Below are 20,411 nucleotides of genomic sequence, written 5' to 3'. Positions count from 1 at the left end.
TTTTTAAAAAAAACAATTAGAGAATTTAAAAGGTTATCTAACTTGTTTTTTTTAATATACTTGTTTTTTTCTTTTTATTATTTTAAACTTCAACACTGTTTTCTTACAAAACAATAAACTTAATAATTTGTATAAGTTTCGTAAGACATTTTTAAATTATAAACACCTTTTAATAATTGTAAAAATAAAACCGACTAAGCCACAACAATCTTGGAATGGGAAGACATTCTAGTGTCACCAATATGATCTTCCGCATGCCACATGCCATGCGAGACAAGAGACATGGACGAAAGCGAAATTCTAGTTTCAATTAGCATAATTTAACTTAGTAATGAGCAATAACTTCAGGCCCTACGCGGTATAAAGGAAACAACAATTCCAATACTGTACTGTTTTTCGTTTTACGATATTTGGACCTAAATTACAACAAAATTGAGCCTGTTATAAGGCTTTGTAGGAAACGGGCAAATCAATCAAATACCCTTATTCTTTTTGTGTTTATGCCTATCACTGCTATTTAGGCTATCGCTTCCACCAGTCTTCCTAGCTTTGTGCGGTCTTTTTGATGACGCCTGACAAAAACGTATAAAAGTCAAACAGAATACAGAAATAGTATAACAAAAAAGTAACAACTAATGACACTCTTCGCCATTATCTTTAGATCTGTGCAACATTGTATGTATTTGTACTTCATATTTTATAAGCTTCCATTCATAATTTTTTTAGGCATCCCTTATTTTCCCTCCTCTACACACTACACAGGCTCCTTCTCTTAACCTTCATGATTAAAGATTCAAAATTGGCATAAAAGGTAAAGTCGATGGGTAAAGGTTAATCATACCGTAGCATAGATAGCCTTCAGAGGGTCTCCTTCTTTTCTTAATTTTCTCTTGGATCCCTTGCGGCGATTATTATTTCCCATTGCATCCCTTGCAAGCTTGACCATTTCCCTTGCCTCTTTCGTTGGTTTGTCTAATAGGTACTCAGGCACATCCCGTAGGTGAGGAGGTGGGGCATTCTTGCTCAAAATTTTGTCATGCTTCAGTAGATCTGTTCAATTACAATTTCAATCCTTTAAATTTAACTTCAAACATAAAATTTTAAATAAAATAAATGACAATGGTATTTTAACAATAATATCAACCTATTACATTACCTAGGTCTTTTGGATTAGTTTCGAAGTGGGTTTTCAACCTAAAATAAAAGCACAGTTGTGCACAAATGAATTAGAAAGGGAATGAACTTAGATCATAGTTACAGTTCTCATACCAAATGCAATACCGGCACTCACTTTTCAGAGTTCAAAATTTCATTCCTCAGATCCTGGGCTCGTGACTCTCGGACAGCAATTCTAGTCACACTCTTTGCAACATCCTGCAAGAAAAAGTCAATCATCATTATTATTTACAAAAGCAGCTAGATACACCAAATCTACTTAGGCACGATAGCATATCCACCTAAAGGCAGAAAAGAGCAGAAGGTGCAAAATATATTCTATACATTATTCATTTAAGAAAAGAAAAACAGATGATAATATGTGCAAGATGCTGACACAAATGACAAGATCACAAAAGGATGTTTCTCATTTTTGTGGTCACAAACTTTGAAAAAAAAAATTGACACATAAGAGAATTAATTAATTCGAATCCTGAAGGGAAAAATATACCAAGTCAACCAAAAAGGCTCTCGTAGATTTGATGCATCAATGGAATCCTATTTTAGTTTTTCATCTAGAGTAAAGGAAATAATACATTACCTCAGCCCTGTACCGTAAAGATTCAACTGCATTCTTGGTGAGGAGGGGAAACTCAGCAATGGAATTTGTGCCTTTGTTTTCATCATCCCCAACAAAAGATCTTATTTCTTCTAAAGTATCCATTTCATCCGTGGAAACCTGAGATGAAACAAACAAATATCTAAGTGACACAGCATTATGCAGTTTGGGCCTTGGTGACACCTAGGATAGAATACCCAATGGACCAAGAGAGGCTAGAGAGCAAAATGCAACTAATAATGCATTTTGGAATTTATGTAATGGGAAAAGGGGGATTTGTTGTCCAAGAAACTCACCAGAGAGACAGAAGCACCAGAATTGTATGCTCTTCCTGTACGTCCAATTCGATGTACATATCCTGCAACACTCTGAGGCATTTCAAAGTTTATAACCTGTTCATCAACAAGAGAAAGCATTAACTAACTGGTTTTGGTGAACAGGCACTCTCCCCATGAAACATGGATATAAACCAGAAGATGAAAATTACCAATTAACATAGTATACAACTCTTACTAAAAATAGCATATGTAGAGCAAAATTTTCATACATATCAACGTTAAATTCAAACATAACAGAAAGATATAAGAGAAGACTTGCGTACCGTGTATACATTTTTAAAGTCAATTCCCCTTACAACTCCAAATTCAGAATCTAATTTTATTTTAGCATGTTTTCTAGACTTCCGTGATCCAACAATACTTTCCTTAGGCACTTCATCCTTTTCCTTTGACTGGCTAAGATCTGTTGCAATTAGATAATCAAACAGGCCCGCATTGAATTCCTGATAAAAATAGGTTTGTCAAAATCATGTGAGAAAATGAAGATCCAAAAATTATAATGAATTGATAATAAATCACTTTTTGAAGAAAACTTGAATTTCTTATGCTTAGTTGGCAAGAAATGCTGTAGCACCAGGTTAAGTAGAAAAGTCTTAGCAATGAAAGAAGGAACTGGATAACATTGCATACCTCAAGAATATGGAGACGAGAATTCTGAGGCAACTCGGGATTTAAAACAGCAGATCTGATTCCAAACTACAAGGATAAAGTGGGGAAATGAGAGAGAGGAAGAAATAATGACTACAAAATAATCCCACTGCAACTATAATAGCCTAGAAGCATAGCAGTAGAAAAAAAAATTAGCTGAAAAATTTAACCTACTTCAGGATATTCCAAAGTTGATTTAAATCTTAATCCAAACATTTGAGCAAATAAATTAAGAGGGAGGGGCGGGGGGGGATTCAAAGCATAGAAGTGTATTATCCATTAAACTGATACAGTATGAAAATCAATACAAATCAAAATATAAAAAAAATCACACTTTTGCTAATTTTGATGTATGTATTGAGTATGACACATTGAAATGCCTTGTTTCACTTAGTGAACTAGGTATTGAAAAAAAGGAAAGAAAAAGAGGAAGCTTATTTTTACAGGAATAAGCCCGCATGGAGGCCAAATATCAACTTTGCATTTGCATTTTCTTTCATCAATTTTTCCTTCACTTCTTACTTTCTGACCCCAAATCTTTGCTTCCATGAGAAGTAAAGGTCAGTAGTTGTTGCTTTGAGTAGTAGAAAGTTAAACCTACAACTCATTTGGAATTCTTATAGGAACTTGCCTATTTGGAATTCTTTGAGATAAGCCTACAACTCATTTGTATTGGAAATTCATTTTATCGAATGCATGGGTAGTGAGTGTGGTTATTGAGTAGTAGAAAGTTAAATCCTAGATTTTATGTGTTTCTTCAAAATTCTAGGAGTTAACTTTCTAGATTTTATAAGTTCTTCCGTACAACTAAATAAATTAGTCCCTAAACTTTGCAACTTAATGTCAAATTAGTCCTTGAACATTAAAGCTTAATAACAAAATGGTCCATGAAAACTTAACAAATTGCCACACTTTTTACACATTTGATTTAGAGACTAAATTAAAAATTTTGTTCTTTTAAGGACTGAATTGTCACTGCTTAAAACTTCTAGGGACGAAAGTAGTCATTTAACCTTTAATAATTCTTCCATTAAATTTCTTCTACTATGAAATTCTATATTTCAAAGTGGTAGTGGTGATGATTTTGTGTACGATTTGAGCAAATATTGATTTTACTTTTAAATTGTGATGACATTGAACTTAATGATGAAAGATTTGAGATAGAATAATAAAATATAGCCTTGATAGACTGATGTAATTTTACTTCTCATGGTATATTTGATTGCGTTTTCATTATGGATTCTATAATGGGACCCAACATTGTGTGCTGAAACAAAGAGAGAATGCAACTTACGAGCTAGATGCCCGTAATCCTATTGATATCGTTTGCCATAACAAAAAGATAATACAGTTTATATGATGAAATACCAGGCTTATGCGTATAGCATGATTAGATATTGAATGAGACATGGACCCTAACATGTAATATACATAAAAAGCTATATATCTAACACATACCTAAAGCTGAAAATCTATCAAGTGAATGTTCATGAATAGTTATATATCAAACATACCTTTTCCAAGAAAAGTTTCAACCTGAAACTCATGTCTATGGTATTTGTGAATATCAGAACTTTCTTTTGGACCAACCCCAATTTCAACACAGCAAGGATGTAAAGTAACTTATCACTGGCAGGACATGAGATCTGACACAAAAATATTTAATGAAAACAGTTAAAACCTGATCAATTCCACAGAAAAAAAATGTTGAATCAGAAAGATACAAGCATAAATGAAAAAAAAAATAATGGAAGAAAAACACGACCTAAAATCTATTGTGCAAAGTGATAGCTTTCAAACATGCTCTAGGGAGAAACGTAACAATATCAAATATTTTAAATTCATAGAAACAAACTTTTTTTAAGATCACTAAACTGAATGACATTTTTATCTTTTAAGTGTTAAACCCTTCTCCCTCTAAATCAAACTTTAGCCAGAATGGTTCATTTCCTTTTAGTATCAATGAAAAAGACAGATTCCAAATATAAAAAAGCAGTAACCCTTCCCCCCTCTATAGAGAGAAATTATGCAATATTTTTTAAGATACAATGAACAACTAACTTAATGCAGTTAACTTCATAATGTAAAGCAGGTAGCATTTATTACCCAGAATTGCTGAACATTTTTAGGAATGACCTCATCCTTATGATTTCCCACTTCAGGCAAAGTCAAAATAAAGGGGTTGTGCAGAATCAACTTCTTTAGTTTGTCCACATCAGCACTGCAGACAGTATATTAGAAAAAAATAAATTTATAATAGATGAGAGGTTAAACAAATGGACATAATATATGTAATCCTAATCCTAAAATAATGCCACAGAATGGTCAATGACCATACATGGGAAAACACTTGGCCAGCAAAACTTTACAGAGACAATATTTCATTTTGTCGTTAGCTAGCATAGAATATACTCTTCAAATGTGCAAGTAAAATCGTCATGTTTGTTCTCAGTTTCATATTATCTAATATGAAGAAACAACAAGGCACATTCTAAGAGGACGAAAATGAATTGGTTCACACTAGTGTAAATTTTTTTTTAAGCAAGAGCAAAACAGTAGTGAAATGCATCCTAACCAGGTTAGCACCCCAAGCAATACCAAGCTCTGCATCACACCAAGAATATATTAAAATAGAAGAACCAATTACAAAAGCATGGGGGGACAAGGGCCAAACCCATGAAGAGAAAACTACCTGAATCTATAACTGGGAATACCCATTCTATTCCTAGAAAAATCACCAGAAAGAAAAGTAGGAATAAGATCCCACCACAAAAAACCCTGTATGTAAGCACCGTAAGAGGCTACCTATGTGCACAAGTGTTGCCCTCACAATAAATGTGACCCACTACAAAATGCAAACTTTTCAGCAAACTATATAAAAATTTTCATCTATTCCTAATATCCCAAGGAACAATGTTATCAGAAGAAAACACTTTAACCACCAGCAGAGAATCACACTCCAACCACAACTTTGGCCAACCATTGTTGAAGGCAAATTCAATAGCCATCATAGCCCCAACTAATTCAGCATAAAGTGTGTGTTAATGCCAAGATTAGCAGAAAAACAACCAAGCATGGCAGCACTACTATCCCTAGTTTAAGTTACACTCACACACCATTTAATAACTTTTTTACTAGATCATTTTATCCCAAGACTCCACCAGATTAAATTATTTTATCATATGGATCATATGTGCAAAATTTTAGATTAATCCAAAGTTATTTGATATCTCATTTAAACACATCAAAATTAACATAATAAATATTTCTTAAAATTTGAGAATGACAGAAAACATGAAAATATCATAAGTGGAAGTAAACACCAGAAATAACACACCTTGATGTTGCAGACATAAGAAGACACTGGCAACTTCTGGGTACGTGAGGTGTTAAAGCTTTAATATCATTTTCATACCCATATGATAATAGAAGATCTGCCTGAAACATTATTTTGAATATCAATCACATCCCAAATGCAAACAAGAAGTAGTATCAAGGATTGTTCAATAGCTACCAAAACGTGAAAATTGCAAATCAATGGCCCAACAATATTTTGGATACCAAGTGGTGTTAGTGCTATTGACACATCTGTAAAATGAAATTGCTCTGGATATAACTCAACATGAATAAAACACTATGATAGTTGTTTCAGAAATAGACAGTAAAATAAATATAGATTTTAAACAAACAATTCACAATATCTGATTTCACCTCATCAAGAACAAGAGTTTCAAGCGATGCATTAATGGATGCCGCCTGAAGTACGCCACAGGACAAACACTTCGCAACACAAGCAGGAGTGGAGATCAAAATATCAGGAGGTCCAGCCAATGCTGCCCGCTGCAAAAAAAAAAAACACAATTCAGAGACAATTACAACAATGCACATTCTAAAACAAAAACAAAACAGAAATAAAAACGTTCAAGCGTGTATCAGGTGCAGAAATTAACTTTAACTTCCTCCTAAAATAATGACAACAAACAAACGAGAATTTGGAACAATAACCAACCAAGTCATTAGCAAGCATGTTACTATTCAACTGCACAACTTTCAGCTGAACTCTGCATAATTCAACCAGAGACTTCACTTCCGCATATACCTGAAATAACACGAAATCAATTTCTATCCAAATTAAATTTTAAAAAAATAATAATAGAAATTGAAACAAGTAAATGCACCTGTTGACTTAGTTCGCGAGTAGGAACAAGAACAAAAGCATTTGGCGCGAGTTTCTTCCGATCAGAGTTAGCAGTAAACAGTTTCTGAAGCAACGGGAGAAGGTACGCGAGTGTCTTTCCCGAACCTGTTTTGGCACGTGCAACCACGTCCTTACCTTCCTGAAAACAGCAAGTGAACTAGTTTAGCGAAAGTGAAGCTGAACGGTGAATAGAGATTGTTGAAGTTGGAAAAAAAAGTGTTACCAGAATGAGTGGAATCGCGACGCGCTGAATTGGAGTAGGTTTCTCGATTCTTTTCTTGATTAGGGCGCGAAGGAGACGAGCGTCCACGCCGAGCTCTTCGAAGCTTTGGTCCTCTTCTTCTTCTTCTTTGTGAACGGTTTCTTTCGGTGTGTCTTCGTGCGTTTCCGCCATCACCACTCGGGAACCGTCGGGGCTTGGAAGGGGTTAATGCGTCGGTGGCGGAAATTTGAATGCGGCGTCGTTTAGGGTAGTTCGAGTTTGGCGCACCTGCAGTGTGTGAATGTACATGAACTGCTTGGCTTTTTGTTTAGGTCTTCGGAGCAGAGAAACAACTCCAAAAGTAATCGATATCGGGCATAGGTGGTGCAACGTGTGACCCGGCCCAAATTGTTGTGCCGCAACACCTGCGTTGAGTAGGGGTTGCTATTGCCCCCCCCCCCCCCCCCCCATTTTTTAGTTTCCAAAACTACCCTTTCCCATATTATACAACAAAATCGTACTTCTATTGTGCAGTTTTTTTTAACCCCTACAATGAAATGAAAACTCAATTCTATTTTATTGAATATTAAATAGGAATTGTATTTTCGTTGAGCACCTTTTCGCACCCCGACCCAAACAACACCTCCACTTCACCTAGTGCCAGCACACTAGCACCGGCACCAACATTGATATTCATGCCTTCCGCCATGATCGAAAAGGAGAAGTGTCACGGTGGTGTTTGATAATGATGATGCAGGGGTGGTTTTGCGGTGGCCACGAGATTGGAGTCTAAAGTGGCGTTGGGTTCAAATCTAGTCGGTGAGGAGGTCCCACACAAATTTCACTAGTGTGGGGTGGTTTTGGTATTTGGTGAGTGGTGGTGGGGCATGGCATGGAGGAGACAAGGTAGGATGATGCGCAACACCAAGGAGGTCAACGATGAAGATGGCTACGTATGGAGGTGATGGGTTAGGAGAGAAGAAGGTAAAGGCAGGAGAAAAGGGTAAAAATGTTGTTTGCTCATTATTGTAGAGGCCAATATCAATTCCCATGTTGAGTTTAGCCCTTGTTTGGTTGCATTTTACAAACAAAATATTTGGCCACAAAAAGATCAAAATCAACTAAGGTAAAATTGTTTTAATTTACTTAAGTTTTACCATTCATAATAATTTTATATTTTTTTATGTTTTTCATAATGATTCTATATAACTTAAGCAATATTGCCTCCAAAAATGTTATTGCATTCAAATAATTTATGAGATTGCATGAGTTCTTTTTTGACATAAAATAACAAGTTTAATCCTCATTTCTATCATAGCATTGAATTAAAAATAATAAAGGGAAAGAAAAAATACCACTCCTACTTACAAGATTATTTTTAAAGCATCTTCTGTGGGAGTACTTACATAAGTTATTTAACTTTAAATAACATTGCTTAACCTTTTTTTGCACTAGAGCACATGATGTTGTTTATATAAAAATCGTTGCATAATAAATTTATATCATAAACAAAATATTTTTCAAAAAATATAAGACCCGCAAAATCAAGTTAATCTTACTCACTTCAACAACCTTAGTATTAGAGTGCATTTCATATAGAGTATTCAAATCTATGTAGAATTGTAAGATCCATAAAATTATGATAAACAACTATAAATTGTAGATGTTCTTACTAGTCTCCTACTTACAAGTTTTAACTTGCATTTATACATTTTCCCACTAATAAAAAAACAGTATTAACTTGCATGCATAAATTTTCGTTTTTTATTACTCATTTACTATGATTTTGCTTGCACCGACAGTTTCTTTCAATGAAAAAGCAAGTATCATTATATGGGGAAATTAATCTTGTACAATAAAATAATTATTACATGAGATATTACACTTTTAATAAATTTTATTAATAATTAATAATATATATTAAAATTAATGTTAAGAGAAAACGGTAAAATCATTATATTAGATCATGTGTAGTTTTTTTTCTCCCTAAAGATGATCTATTGCCCACTATCAGGAAAGACATAATAAAAATGTAAAACCCTAAATATAAAGTGAGAAGTCAAAGTCATGTTTTTCTTGAGGAAGGGCCATATCAGACTTACAGACAAAAGAATTCGCAGAAATGAAAAATTACAAGCGATCGAGGACCATAACAGTGTGCGGTTACTGAAACCTTGGGGGATTAATGCTGAATTTAGGCTCATTATGGCAGATTTGTGTAGCATACAACTGAGACGAGTTAATAATTACACCTTGCTCACGCCACAAAACGCCACTCCATTTGTGTTGTATTGTAATCTCGAGTAGCAAGGCAAGAAGAAAAACGAGGCATCACATTGATATTGATTATTGATAAAGTGTAGGAGGATCTGAGAATTGAATCGGAGTGAATGAAGATGGCGAGAGCAAGCTCGGGTCTGCAATATCCAGAGCGGTTCTACGCTGCGGCCTCTTACGTTGGATTCGACGGATTCACCTCTCCCTCCAACTTTATCACTTCCAAGTTCTCCAACTCCACCGCTCTCCTCTACAACCTCTATCAGCAGATACCTACTCGATCTCGTCAATTCTCTTTTGCCGCGCAATTTCACAACTCCAATTCACGTCAATATGTATGGGTTTAATTTTGCATTTTTATTCTTGCATGGAGTGAATTAGCGTAACAGTAATAATAATGTAAAGAATTTACAGGACTTAATTAATTGTCTTATTATATGCCTAGCCTGCAATTCCATAGGTTATGATGAAATGCAGCAAATCAACATAAGTGGATTTTAAAATTAAAACACCTAGGAATGAAATGTTGATTTGCCAATGCCGTGATCCATCCATCCCACCGTTTATGTTGATTTAGCTCCCTCGTATCAAATATGTTTTTGTTGTTTTATTTGATGTACTATTAATATTATATGGGGTTGAAGTAGGGATTTGTTTGTGAGGATTTCGTGTAAATTTAGGAGTATTGAATCAGGATTTTAAAAGATTATCTTTTAAAGATTAGGTAAGAAAAATATAATTTATGAATTTTTTTATAAAATTTTTATGTTAGTTTGAATTTTAATGAATTTATATTATAGGAATTTGGTTTAATTTATTGTTTTAGTTCTTAAATTTAGATTGTGTTTTTTTTCCTTGAAATTTAAAAATATTTCTTTTAGTTTCTGAATTTTGACAAATTATTTTTTTAGTCAATAATATAATAAATTGACACTTTATGTTAATTTTTAATATTTTGTGACGGTTTCTTAATATTTTATGATAATTTTAAAATTTAAATTCAAAATGAACCATCATGATGATTTAATTTGAAAAATCAATCCATTTTCTTACCAAACTAGTTTTAACAAATTTTAAAATAAGTATAAAAATTGATCTTTGTTATCAAAACTAGTTTTAAACAAGATTTAATTATTGTTTTAGTTTTTGAATTTGGGATGTGTGCTTTGTTTAGTTTCTAAAAATTAAAATTACTTTTTTTTGTTCTTGAATTTTGACAAATTGCTCTTTTTAGTGTCAAGTATAATAAATTAATATTTTGTGACCATTTTTAGACTTCATAAATTAGTTTTTATTTATTATTTAACCGTTTGAACTTGCATTTTAAAACTATCATAGTGTTAAAAAACTTTCACAGTCATAAAGTGTTAATTTATTGTGTCAAGAACTAAAAAAAAGTAATTCGTCAAAATTCAAAGACTAAAAAAAATATTTTTAAATTTCAAGGACTAAGAAAATATACCCCCAAATCCAGAGATTAAAATATTAATTAAGCCTAAGAATTTAAAGGATTTCATAGGACTTTATAGATTTTTATAAGATTTGAAAGAAGAATTTAAAGGATTTCATAGGACTTTATAGATTTTTATAAGATTTGAAAGAATTTTGTGAATTTTTAAAAAGATATTTAAAATTACAAGAGTTGGTGAAAAAAATAATAAGAAATGATGTGGTTTATATCAAAGAAAGTGAAACCAATATAATTTTTTTAATCCTCCTATACTAATATTTCTTACAATAGCATCTTCTCATTCTCATTTTTGGATTTGAATAATGGATTTAAAATTATATGTTGGTTTTCTAATTTTTTTTTTATTATAATTATTTCATGATAAATCTAATGACATGTTTAAATGAGTGCAATAACAAGCATGTACTAGAAAGGAGTAGTGAAGATGAAAAATGGGTAGAAAGGTCACTAAGATATATAAATGACAGTCACAAAAATATTGTGTCGAGCATATGACAAACATAGTCAGTGTAAGAAAAACATGATTAGTTTTAGCACATAAGACAAACAATAATTTATAATTTAAAAAACAAAGGAAAAATTCAGAGAAAAGGAGTATATTTGACATTTTTTTAATTCCAAATTAATAGAAAAAATATATATGACACACGCATATTGAAGAATATTAAAGAGAAAATAGAGTGTGTGATGAGAAAAAAGAAAATTGGTTAAACAATAAAAAATTGCAAAAATACAAGGATTTGAGTGAGATTGTTTAATAGATATTTTATACTTAAAAAGTCTGATAAATTCATCGAAATCCTTCTTAAAAAATAATCCATCAAAATTTATATATTTTTTTATACCAAAAGACTTTTATAAGTTATAAAAAATACTAATGAAATACCACTGAATTTTGTTGTCTATCTTAAAAAATCTTAAAAGTCTTAATTAAATACAATAAGACTTATTTATATTATTTAAAAATCTTGATCAAATATTACAAAACTTTTTTATAAATTTCTTTTTTTTTAAATTCTTTGAAATCTTAATCCAAAACATTCCCTTAATGCTTCATTTGCTAGGCTAGTATAAGACCTTGTAGCATCCCTGAACCCAGCTCATGGAAACTTGTGGAGCGTAGCAAATGGGCCAGGTTTGTGTGCTTTTAACATTCAAGCTTCCTTTGCTTTCTCTAGTCTCTATAAGTTTATATATATATATCAACTTATGCACAATGCAAATTTTACCATGCTTCTTTATGCCATATACGTTATGCTGATATTTTGTTATTTATACTACATTAGTTTTTATCAACGCTTCATTTTATATTATTCTTGTACTACTGCAAAACGGACATTTAACGACGGTTAATAGAAACATTTAACGATAATTACCAATTATCTTTATATCAAATGTCGCTGAAAGTTGAGACTTTTAACAACAGTTATAAAACAACTGTCGTAGAAAAGTCAAAATTTCTAAAACGATTGTTTGCTAACAACCGTTTTAGGAAGGATACTTTCTAAGATGGTCTTTACCTGAGACCGTCTTAGAAAGTCTTAGATAGACAACTTTCTAAGACGGTTGTTTGTTAACAATCATCTTAGAAAATATCTCTTTTAAGACAGTTCATATCCCAGACCGTCTTAGAAATGGTACTTTTTAATATGGTTATTAGCAAACAACCGTCTTAGAAAGTTGTATATCTAAGACTTTTTAAGACGATCTCAGGTAAGGACTGTCTTAGAAAGTGTACACTTTCTAAGACAGTGTAGATGTATCCTGTATATGGTGTAGATGAAGGTTAGTCCAAGATAACACCTATGTAATGGCTTGGACAGGTTAACATGGGTGAAATATATTTTGTCACCAATTCACAAGAAAGACCAGGATCACAATCCAACAAACAACCCATAAGTTGTTCAACAAGTGAGACATTAACATTTATAGCCGCCAGAGTTGAATTTTGTACATCTTGAGTTTCACTAGCGAGCATGTAAAGGGTTTGGGCAATGAGAGAAGCAACAACAACTATAGTTGATGAATTTACATTTGTTGCATTATTTATGCAAAAATAAGAATGCATGTGACATAAGAGGCAACAATTAAGGATAAGACGAGCAAGAAAAAGACAATAATGCTAAGAGCATAGAGTAGCTCACATAAATCATCAAGATGCTATGGTAGAACTTATTGACAAAGACAGAGTCAAAATCTTCTAAGACAACACCAGAGATTGCAGGATTCTTATCAAAAAGAGGGAAAGAACGAAAGAAAAAGATTAATAACCAATGGATTTTTTTAATCATATGCCAATATACAAATGAGGTTATTCAACACAGTACATTCACAAAAACAGTCAATTTATGCCAATAAGAATGACATGAGATTTATTAATAAGAAAATGATTTGATACAACATGGCATATTAAAAATAGGGTAAATAACATCTTCTGCCTAACTTATTGAAGTAGTTGTAGAGTTCTCATAACCTTTTTTTATTAGAGCATGTAATTGTAATCTGTCCACAATACTAGCCCACCATTTAAATATGGGGTTAACACTTACTAATACTACTCAAAATGTAATGCTCAAATGTCTAATATCATGCACATGACTATATTGAGTGCCCAGGTATCCAAATAAGCACAATCTGTGATATTAATATAAAATTAATTTCAACAAAATGTGCAGGAATCTTGCTATATGAATGTTACAAATAGAAAAAGATCACTCAATGACACTTAATGATCTCTAATGTAAGAAAGAATAAATAAGAACCATGAGATCAAGAAGGCTCCTTAAGAACTTCTGAAACACTATATTCATAAACTTAGCTCAATTAACCATGTCCTTTCCTTATGAAGAATTTCACCATTGTACAGTCTAAACTTTTAAAATGTTCATTTTAAGAAACCACCACTAGACACTAGTTACAGAGGATTAATATTCTGGTATATGTTTCTATGCTTCCTAGCCAACTCTTTTCACAATATCATTATTTAGGGGGAGAAAAAAAAAGTAATATCTATCCAGCATCTTTTCCAAAAAGGACATCAAAGAGGATGGAGGTATCCCAAGATTTGAGGCACTTGCAGATGCTATCTTTATGTTTTTAGACTCCTGTGCATGTTTCAGATATCAGGTTGATTACAAACATGTGCTCGAGAAAAAGACAAGGAAGAATGGCTTCAATCAATCTATCTATGCAAAGAAACAACAATATAAATTCAAAGGAACAATGAACAAACCTCAGAGGGTGATGACGCGAGGGAGGGCTTCACTGAATCAAAAGCGCTTCGACGAGTGACGCGCGCTGGAGTAGACATTTTCACTGCACGACGGGAGGCAGACTTCAAGAATCACTTTCACTGCACGTAGGCCGACCGGGAAAGTTGGAGAGATGTCGAGGTAGAGTACGGAGGTGCACGACAGAGTTCCAACTGGTTATAGGGCTTTTAATTTTTTTCAGTTGAATTAAGACGATTTTTTACCAAGGTGATTTTCAATAACCGTCTTAGAATGTGCATCATAAAAGACATTTTTCATTACAATAATTACAAAAATGCCACTAGCTCATTTTTTAAGGCGGTTCCACTAACAACTGTCGTAGAATAGGTGTCGTAAAAAATTATATTGCTAGTAGTGTTGCAATTTGTGTTGTTGCATTCCTTTTTATGTTTCATCATAAAGAATATCATTAAAAGTTGTAGTTGTTGATGCAACTGGAACCAACTTGGAAACATGTCTTGCACAAAAGCCATGCACCTTTTTGTTAAAATATCGAAGGTCATGCTATTAATTTTATTTCACTTTTTTTACGTGTATAATGCATAGTGGTAGCTGATTTCTTTCATTCTTATTTTACTTTGTTGTGTAGGAGGAAGAAAATCCTGGTAGGTATTCAAGAGCATCTAACTCTGCTGTAGACCCTGTTGTTGATGTGCTAATGAATGTATGTATTACCAAGGCTATATATATATATATATATATATATATGAGTCTTCTTTCTTTCACCCACCAGATGTGTCTTCTAGTCATTTGAATAATTTTATTGTAAATCATCTGTTAATTTATTCCTATAATCTTATAGCATTTAGGATTTGATATTTAGAGTTGATTTAATGTAAGAGACATGTCGTTTAGCAGTCACATAAAGAGAAATGCAAAAAGAAACATGTTTTCTTTACTTCTGCTGCTACTGTTAACATAATCTCTCCCCCTTCCACTATGTTGTGATGGTTTTACAGCACAATTCCAAAGTTGATCCAATCATTGAGAATGGAAACACGTATCCAGAGATAAAAACCATTTCCACTGAGAATGGAAGTCAAGTTAGAACTCAAGATAAAGATGTTGTTATTGAAAGCTTTGGTTCAATTGGAGTCTATGACCAATGGATTACACCTCCAGTACCTGGTCAACGTCCAAAAGCCAGATTTGAGGTAAAAATATAAATTTTAGAAGTTGAGCTTGGTCTAAGATTGAAGCTTAGGTTGTTGAATCTGCTGACTCATCCTTAGTAACATTCCCTTGTGCTGGACATTCCCTGGTTTGTATTGAAGAAGTTTATTTCTCACTTGAAAACCTTGCTTCATCTTCTCTGCTACTTGTACTAATTTTGGAATATTTTGGATTTTAATGATTGAAATTTTGTTACCATAGATTCCATGGGAAAATAAGCTCCTATCAATTGTTGGGCATACAAAAGATCCTAATGAAAGTATACAAGGTATGCAAATGTTAATAATGTTGTATGTCTCGTCATTCTGTTGGATGAAATTGATGTTGTGTAAGAAGTTTCCTGAAGCAACCTTTCTCTCTCAATTTCTTTTTATTTTACCTTTTTTTTGTTGGGTGGGGGTGGGTATGGAAGTTTTAATTGATATGTTGGGAGATGTTAATGTTTTAAAGGTGTAAACCAAAAAAAAATTCACAGGTGCAAATTGAAGTTTGACTTTGTTTTCCAACTTACGTTTTTGCTTATGCCAAAAGCTGGTTTTGATGCATGGTAATTATGTTACTCATTTTCATGAGTGTCGAATATGCTATATATTGGTTTTGTATTCCTATATAGAGATGAAAGAATGAAAAAGGAAGCATGTTAATGCTTGATGCTAAAGAAGTCTTAATTGGTAGTGGGGTGCCTCCTTCTCCAAGGTCGGATTATGTTGCGACTGTTCATGTGGAGCAATACTTGCTTATCTTCGGTGGGGGTTCACATGCAACTTGCTACATTGACTTACATGTTCTCGATATGCAAACTTTAAGACCATAGCCTTTTATATTAAGTTGTGAACCAGAAAAATCATCTTCATCTAATCATTTATGTGAACTACACAGATGGAATGGTCTCGACCAACACAATTGGGTGATAGTAGGGGAGAACTGGTTCATTGTTGGCGGAGGTGACAATAAGAGTGGTATGACTTTTTTGCAATTCACATAGTACACATGTCTATTCTTTTAGAGGTCAAATTAAATAAATAAATAAAACTAGTTTTCTGATGGTGGTGTTGCAAAGTTAACTGGTTGGGCATGCCTTCAAACATACAAACATGCTTGTGTTCATGTTTGAGTGTGTCTGTGTGCGTAATAAACCAATTAAACTAGTTTAATCAAATAAATACATTTGGTGTGATTAATTGTGACCTTAGATAAATACTTTATAATGCATTGTTTAATCTGTAAATCTATTAACTTTAAGAAAATGACAAATCAATGAATTACTCCATATGCATTCTCTGGTAAAAACTAACCTTTTATCCAAACATCCCTCCCCTAGGACCCCAACAGAATCTATTACTTGGACAGTTAGAGTAGAGAGTAAATTCAAACAAGCACTTATTTTACAAGATGACTTACTTCTGTTTGCATCTATCTCCCCTAATTCCATATATGAAGGAGGTTAGTTGCCAATTTTTGTTGTCTTGATCCTTATAACAGATTTTGGAGTTACAGTAACAGGTATAAATTCATGACTTTAAAAAGGGAAGTAAAAATTATAAAGGACTAATCTATCATTTGATTATGAATTGAAGTAACGATAGAAGTGCTTATTTGTGGAAAATTTTAATGCTTATTGTTCATTGTGAAAGAGAGTTTACGAGTAAAAACATTATTGTTTCATTTGGATCATTGTGAACTGTGAAGGGAAACAAAACAACTTCTATTGTAGTTATGACAGAAACCCAATATCTTAGTACAAATAATAAGGAAAATCTTTCCTTCTTACATCATTGTAGAACTTTGAGGGTCTACACCTCCCAATGCTGAAAGGTCTTGATTTTCTCTCAAATGACAAAATGCCTCTCCTTCTCAATCCTTCTTATTTATAGGCAACGACGTACCCTGTATCTTCTTATTAACCCGGTCCAACTAACTCACTCCAATGCCAACATATACCTAATAAGTTATGCATCCATATGGCTTTATCACCTAGGTTGTTGCAAATTTATTGTTGATTTTAGATTTAAGGATATGATAGCTATACATGCCCCGTTTCAAATTATATTCCTTGCTATTCAACAGGGGTCTCGGAGACTGTTGTGGTAACTTCTGTTCAAGGGCGTGTTCCTATTGCTAGTGAGGTAACTTTAATTGTGTAGGGACATTTTATCATGGGAGAATTCCAAATAATGAATTCTTGTTAAAAAATATTAGCCATGTAGAGAAAATAACCGCTTGAACTGATTATTATGTATAATATATTAGTTTAAATAACCCTCTAAGTGGTTATTGTCCCGTGATGTATAAATGTTTTTATCAAGAGTTCTATTTTTTAACTTCTCCCTTTTGTTATATGATTTTTTATAGGATTGTTTGTGCCATAAATTCTAATTAAATGTTTCTTGTTAACTCAATGCTATCATCATTCATCAGGAAGATACCCAGACTTTTCACATAGTTTTTTTGTGCTTTATGCTTAAGATATGACAAAATTTTAGTTTCCCATTGTAGGGCTCGAGTTTGGTTGTAAGCTCATATGATGGTGAAGACACCCTTTTATCATTTAGAGGATACAATGGACGTTACAATAATGAGGTGAAGAACAAAAGATTATTTCAAAATCTTGGCCTTTTCTGCTTTGTTTTTGTGTTTTATTTTTCTCTCTCCCCTGATGTAGTTTGTTGCATTTAGGTCTATGTCCTTAAATCAAGCCACATATCAACCTTGCAATCAAAACTAATAGAAAACTCCATCCCAAATAGTGTTTATGGTGTGCATAATGCCACAAATGCTACCCGAAATCTGGAGTCTGAAACAGGCCACAAATGGATTAAGGAACTTGCCGTGGACAATGTTGATTCAATAGTATGTATCATTGTAACCATGTCCTATTTCACTTGGCTAACTAGACCAGCACATCTAGCCAACGTTGTTGGGCAGATTGTGTGATATTTCACTTCTTGTTGATCTTAAGACCAATGCTAAAATAGTTATGAAAAATCATTTGGAAGCTCATAAGAAACTCCAAACCTATACACTGTACATGCATTTGTAGATAGTGGATTCCTATTTTACTGTTCAACTACTGCAAATTTCGTGTGGATTATTCTAATTACATCATAATTCATATCTTGTATTTGGCGCATTTCATTTCAATACTTACTAGTCACCACTTTCCCATTTTATTTTTTTGTATATTGCTGAAATCAAAAAGTGATCTTATAATTGTCCTAAAGGCTGAGAAAGAAGAATTGAAATCATCGCTCCACAAGGACAAGTTGCAAACTCTTCAACTAAAGCAAGAGCTATCAGAAGCTGAAACTCGTAACTCTGACCTTTGCAAAGTAACTACTTTAATTGTTGAAGCTCCTTTTTTATTTTTGAAACAGATGAAATGGGCTATTATGTTTTTTTTTGGGGATCAGGGGGCTATTATGTTATTGGTACACATTGAATATAATGCATGGGTGAAGTATTAGTAAATGATGGTGTTAAAGTCTAATAATTTCAATATGGCATGACAACTCCCTTATTTATGTAGGGCTAAGAAAGGACTTAAGTTATATGGTGAAAATAGTGTTTCTAATAATACATTAATAAATATAAGTAGAATGCATGAGATCTATAAAGAAAATTTCTATATTATCCTATAATGCTATCAAGGTGTCCTCACTTTTATCGCACTGAGAGTGCAGGAACTCCAATCAATACATGGTCAACTTGCTTCTGAACAGTCAAAGTGTTTCAAACTTGAGGTAATCATTAATGCTTCTGACAACCATCCTCTGTTAATCATCATGAAAAAGTGTCTATGAACATTCACTATCATTACATTGAGAAGTGAAACTATGAATAATAAAAGTACATGATGTCTAAAAAGTTAGCCTGATCTCTCCAGTGGACCCAACTCACAGTATGATGTATTGTTGGAGAAAAAGTCATGATGAAATAACTTATGTCTCCTAAATGAAAAATGGAATAGGTTGCGTGGGGTGGGAGTACTTTTGATGTAGAGAGTATTTGGTGATGCATACTTGCACGGGAGAATCTTTGTTATTTATGGTCTAGTTTGTCTATTTAAGGTTGCTTTAGAAGTTTGGTGTTTGTCCCCTTTTATTATTGATGAAAGAATTTGATTATTTATTTTTTCCACTGAAAGATAGTATTTGGGATGATAGGAGGAGGTTGTTGAATTAAGTCAGAAGCTCCAAACAATTGGGACGCTACAAAAAGAACTTGAACTCCTCCAGCGACAAAAAAATGCATCTGAGCAGGCTGCCTTGAATGCAAAGCAAAAGCAGGGTTCAGGTGGTGTATGGGGTTCAAGTGATCGCGTGATTGAACTAACCGGATAGCTAGCTATGTTCCGTTTAGTTTCATTAGCCAACTTTTATACTCAATACATTTTTTTATTCAATTCTTTTTTGGTGAAGGAAATAAAATTTAGCTTCTGTAATTCTTTCAAAACAGTGCATGTTGTTGTTCCCGCCATTTTTGGTGATTTGCATTGGATCTATTATTGAATGAAAACATAAATATTCTTTGGAAGTGATTTTTTTTTACTTTTCTCCCACTACAACAATAAGATCAATAATTTGGTTGTTAACTATAAATGATTTCAACATAGAAAAAAAAGAAGTGAAATTTTACTGTGTTGTGTTTAATTAAACACTATTTTTTTTTTTAGAAAATATATGAATGTCTATTAGTATATGCAAATGACATTTAATTACAAATTGTAGTTGTTAATTCCTTGGCAAGTGTATCAATTCGTTTTAAGTAGTAAAAGATTCGGAAATCCTAGTGTCGAATCCACATGGACTTTGGTTGTATTTGAAGTGATGCAAACCTAATTATTGAGAAACTAAAAGAAGTGGAAGAAACAAGAAATTGTAAGTATGAAAATTGGGGTAAGAGGAAAAGAAAAAGATGACAAAAAAATAATAATTTAAATTCCGGTTTCCACCCACATCTACTAAGACACTTTATCTTTAGTTTGTTTTCCACATGAAGAGCCTAATTTGTTTATTCTTTTTTACCAAATTTCTTTGCAAAGATAAAATAACAAATCGC

The 20,411-nt window shown here is 32.9% G+C and overlaps 1 protein-coding gene and 1 pseudogene across 1 annotated transcript; one reads left to right on the top strand and one right to left on the bottom strand.

Annotated features, from left to right (window-relative positions):
• Positions 1-361: 361 nt before the first annotated feature.
• LOC100800749 (DEAD-box ATP-dependent RNA helicase 16) lies at positions 362-7,503 on the bottom strand. The gene is made up of 15 exons (XM_003536024.4): positions 7,182-7,503; positions 6,939-7,097; positions 6,770-6,859; positions 6,472-6,600; positions 6,098-6,198; positions 4,867-4,981; positions 4,275-4,406; positions 2,743-2,808; positions 2,376-2,555; positions 2,071-2,166; positions 1,757-1,894; positions 1,292-1,374; positions 1,157-1,194; positions 842-1,050; positions 362-572 (listed from the first exon to the last, which is right to left on the bottom strand). The coding sequence occupies exons 1-15, from the start codon at positions 7,350-7,352 to the stop codon at positions 474-476; spliced, it is 1,806 nt and encodes a 601-aa protein (XP_003536072.1). The 5' UTR covers positions 7,353-7,503; the 3' UTR covers positions 362-473.
• Positions 7,504-9,556: 2,053 nt separating this feature from the next.
• On the top strand, positions 9,557-20,108 carry LOC100813018 (acyl-CoA-binding domain-containing protein 4-like; annotated as a pseudogene).
• The last annotated feature ends 303 nt before the right edge of the window (positions 20,109-20,411 follow it).

This window comes from Glycine max, chromosome 10, assembly GCF_000004515.6.
Source record: "Glycine max cultivar Williams 82 chromosome 10, Glycine_max_v4.0, whole genome shotgun sequence".
In the NCBI taxonomy this organism is placed as follows: domain Eukaryota; kingdom Viridiplantae; phylum Streptophyta; class Magnoliopsida; order Fabales; family Fabaceae; genus Glycine; species Glycine max.
Note: the sequence above shows the minus strand (reverse complement) of the source record. Positions and strands in the feature narration are given on the sequence as shown.

What these genes read in the sequence shown, in the direction of transcription:
- LOC100800749 (XM_003536024.4), bottom strand. Translation starts at nt 7,352, where the DNA reads ATGGCGGAAACGCACGAAGACACACCGAAAGAAACCGTTCACAAAGAA. An exon ending in CTTATGTCTGCAACATCAAG is followed by an intron (nt 4,982 to 6,097) that starts GTGTGTTATTTC and finishes TACTGTCTGCAG; the next exon opens with TGCTGATGTGGACAAACTAA. An exon ending in CTCGTCTCCATATTCTTGAG is followed by an intron (nt 2,556 to 2,742) that starts GTATGCAATGTT and finishes TATTTTTATCAG; the next exon opens with GAATTCAATGCGGGCCTGTT.